General features: G+C 32.2%; 1 protein-coding gene across 1 annotated transcript in view; it reads left to right on the top strand.

Annotated features, from left to right (window-relative positions):
- Positions 1-6: 6 nt before the first annotated feature.
- LOC100640673 (tryptophan--tRNA ligase, cytoplasmic-like) overlaps positions 7-3089 on the top strand; it is a 3804-nt gene continuing 721 nt past the window's right edge. Inside the window, exons 1-5 of the mRNA XM_003387564.2 lie at positions 7-300; positions 805-987; positions 1201-1301; positions 1535-1647; positions 2780-3086. Of these exons, the coding sequence (XP_003387612.2) occupies positions 845-987; positions 1201-1301; positions 1535-1647; positions 2780-3086 (664 nt within the window). The 5' untranslated portion in view covers positions 7-300; positions 805-844. The remainder of the gene's footprint in view (positions 301-804; positions 988-1200; positions 1302-1534; positions 1648-2779; positions 3087-3089) is intronic.

Raw genomic sequence — 3089 nt, 5'->3', positions numbered from 1 at the left:
TTGATATATTACTAGGAGTTGAACACAATGGGGCTGACAAAGAGTTCCTTGACCTGCAAAGATGGCACATGCCACGAGCTCACAGGCAGTTTCTTTTCTGGTTCGAGAGCTTACCATCACTTCGTGAATATGTCATTAAAAACAAGACTAATCCTGAACTTGTCTCATCTTACAATGAGTGTGTGAATGAACTGGCAAAATTCAGGACAAGTCATATAGTACTAGTGACACGATTCATTGTCAATCCATCGAAACTAGTCCACAGTGAGAGTAAGGAAGAAGGGAGTCTAGCAACAAGAGGTACTGGTGGCTCTGATTTTATGTCATTTTTGAAAAATGTGCGCGATAATACTCAGAATTGTGTCATACCACTCTAATTCATTTGAATGAAGTTATTGTTTATTGTTGTGACCTTTCATTCTATGTGTAATATTATTTTATTGATGGATGCCATCATGTCATGACAGTAATTTAAGGAGTTACTTTTGTGGAGTCATTAATTACGTTAAAAGAAAGCAAAATGATTAGAAAAGCCCTTAAACACTAAAATTAAAAGTATACTTAGATATTGTGCATTATACAGTATTTGTATTGATCTTATATCACAAAATTATCAGAAATTGTTTTAAAAATTGAGAATAATTTGGAGCCAATTAAGCACAGAGCATAAATGGCCATAACTAAAAAAACTGGACATTAATATGTATCAGAAAATAATTTTGGAGCCACTTTTTCTTGCATAACCATAACTTGTTACAGTTATATTGTCATCATGATTACTTTTGTATTAACTTGTTCTTCTAGGTACTTGCAAGATGTGTTTGATGTGCCTCTTGTAATACAAATGACTGATGATGAAAAGTTTATGTGGAAGGATCTTCAATTAGAGGAAGCTCACCGTCTTGCTTATGAGAATGCAAAGGATATCATTGCATGTGGTTTTGATGTCAATAAAACATTTATATTCTCTAACTTAGATTACATGAGGTTAGTGATTTTTGTGTAAAACCACTTCACTAAAATTTTATCAACATCAACCAAATATTAACAAAAATTTTTTTAAATGCAAAAATTATTCCAACAAAAATTTATTGCAAAAATTTGAGCCCACAGAATAAACCAGCTGCAGTATAAATGCTTGCCACACATATGTACAAAATTTAATTTTATTTCATGTAATTATCTTGGTTTCATTTTTAGTTGCTGTCCTGCTTTTTATCGCAATGTTTTACGTATACAGAAGTGTGTGACATGCAATCAGGCAAAGGGTATATTTGGTTTTCAGGATACAGACTGCATAGGTACACTTACTGCTTTATACAAGACCTCTCATGTGCATAGTGCTTACACTCAAAAATTATTAAGACAAAAAAACTTATGTAAAATTAAAAAGCAGGATGTTTCACTAAATGCATATACATGTACAATGTACCTCTAATGTGTCATTGGAATCATTACCTTACGCTTGCACAAGACACATACCTACTTGATGAAATTTGTACATAGTATTAATGCAGATGCTTCTTCTTATTAGGTAAAATGGCATTTCCAGCTGTGCAGGCAGCACCATCCTTTAGTAGTACATTCCCTGACATTTTTGGAGACAATAAAGACATTAGGTGTCTCATTCCATGTGCCATTGATCAGGTATACATCAGTTTATTACTGTACATGATGATAATATTGGCGATGAATTAATAATACCGTATAGCTCCAAATTTTCTTCAGTCAAAAATTTCGTCAAAATCTTAATTTCTTGTTTAATTAATTTTCGTCAATAAAATTTTTGTTATTAATTCGCTTACTACCCCCATGTGGAACAAAAATTTCTTCAGTTAAAAATTTTTCAAGCAAGAATACCTGATGAATTTGACGAAAATTTGGAGCTATATGGTAGTGATTGGTAGTTCAGTGAAGAAATTGTCAATATACAATCTTGCTTCAATCTGAATATGCTCAATGGCATGTGACACAAAGTTGCCAGTATAGAAAATTGTTCCATAGACAAATTTGCCAATTACTGTATACATGTACGTGTAGCTCCAAATTTTAATCAGTTAAAATTTTTGTAAAATTTGTCAAGTATTTTTGCTTGATGAAATTATTGTTTCACTTGAGTAGTATGCAGATTAATAACTATACAGTATTAAATTTGCCGAGAAATAATCTTATACTTGGGGTTTTCCACAGGATTTTGGCATAGTGTTTAACATTCTGTCACTGGCTGTCACTTAAAATTTTGAAAAACTCACTATATATGCACTTCATTAAAAAATTGCTAGGAGAAAATTTTCCATTTTATAATTTTGCTTGATCAAATCAAAATGATTTATATGAATTTTTACGTTGCTCAAAAATAACTAGAAGAAAATTCTCCGTTTTAATAATTTTTCTAGTAAATATACATATTCTTATTTTGTGTAGCAAGTTTGAGCTAATTCCAACCTAATTTTTTTTTTAATTTTTTAAAATCACTCAAAAATCAGGCAAAAATTCCTGTACTTTAAAGTCTTTGGCCAAATTTTGCCAAAAATAATTAGAAGAGAATTCTCTATTTTTATAATTTTTCTGATGCATGTAGCAAGTTTGAGCTGATCCCAATCAAAATTTGAATATTTTTGTAAAGTTACCCTAAAAGCCAGGCATGCTTCTTAGCTCACTCGGCATACTTTGTGGGAATCCCTTTTCTACTGTATCATCAAGTTTTTATATTACTTGTCATGAATTATGATCATATTTAATTTATGGATATGCATTTACTAATGTCTAATCATAATAGGATCCATACTTTCGTATGACAAGAGATGTAGCACCACGTCTTGGCTTTCCGAAACCAGCACTCCTTCACTCAACGTTCTTCCCTGCACTTCAAGGGCCTCAATCAAAGATGTCTGCCAGTGATCCAACCTCATCTATCTTTCTTACGGACACTCCAAGTCAAATAAAGAATAAGATAAACAAGTATGCCTTTTCTGGAGGACGTGGCACAAAAGAAGAGCATGAGAAGTATGGCGGTAGCACTGAGGTTGATGTCTCATATCAATATTTAACCTTTTTCATGGAGGATGATGAGTGTCTAGCTGAAATAA

This window comes from Amphimedon queenslandica, unplaced genomic scaffold, assembly GCF_000090795.2.
Source record: "Amphimedon queenslandica unplaced genomic scaffold, v1.1 AMPQUscaffold_13338, whole genome shotgun sequence".
NCBI lineage: Eukaryota > Metazoa > Porifera > Demospongiae > Haplosclerida > Niphatidae > Amphimedon > Amphimedon queenslandica.
Note: the sequence above shows the minus strand (reverse complement) of the source record. Positions and strands in the feature narration are given on the sequence as shown.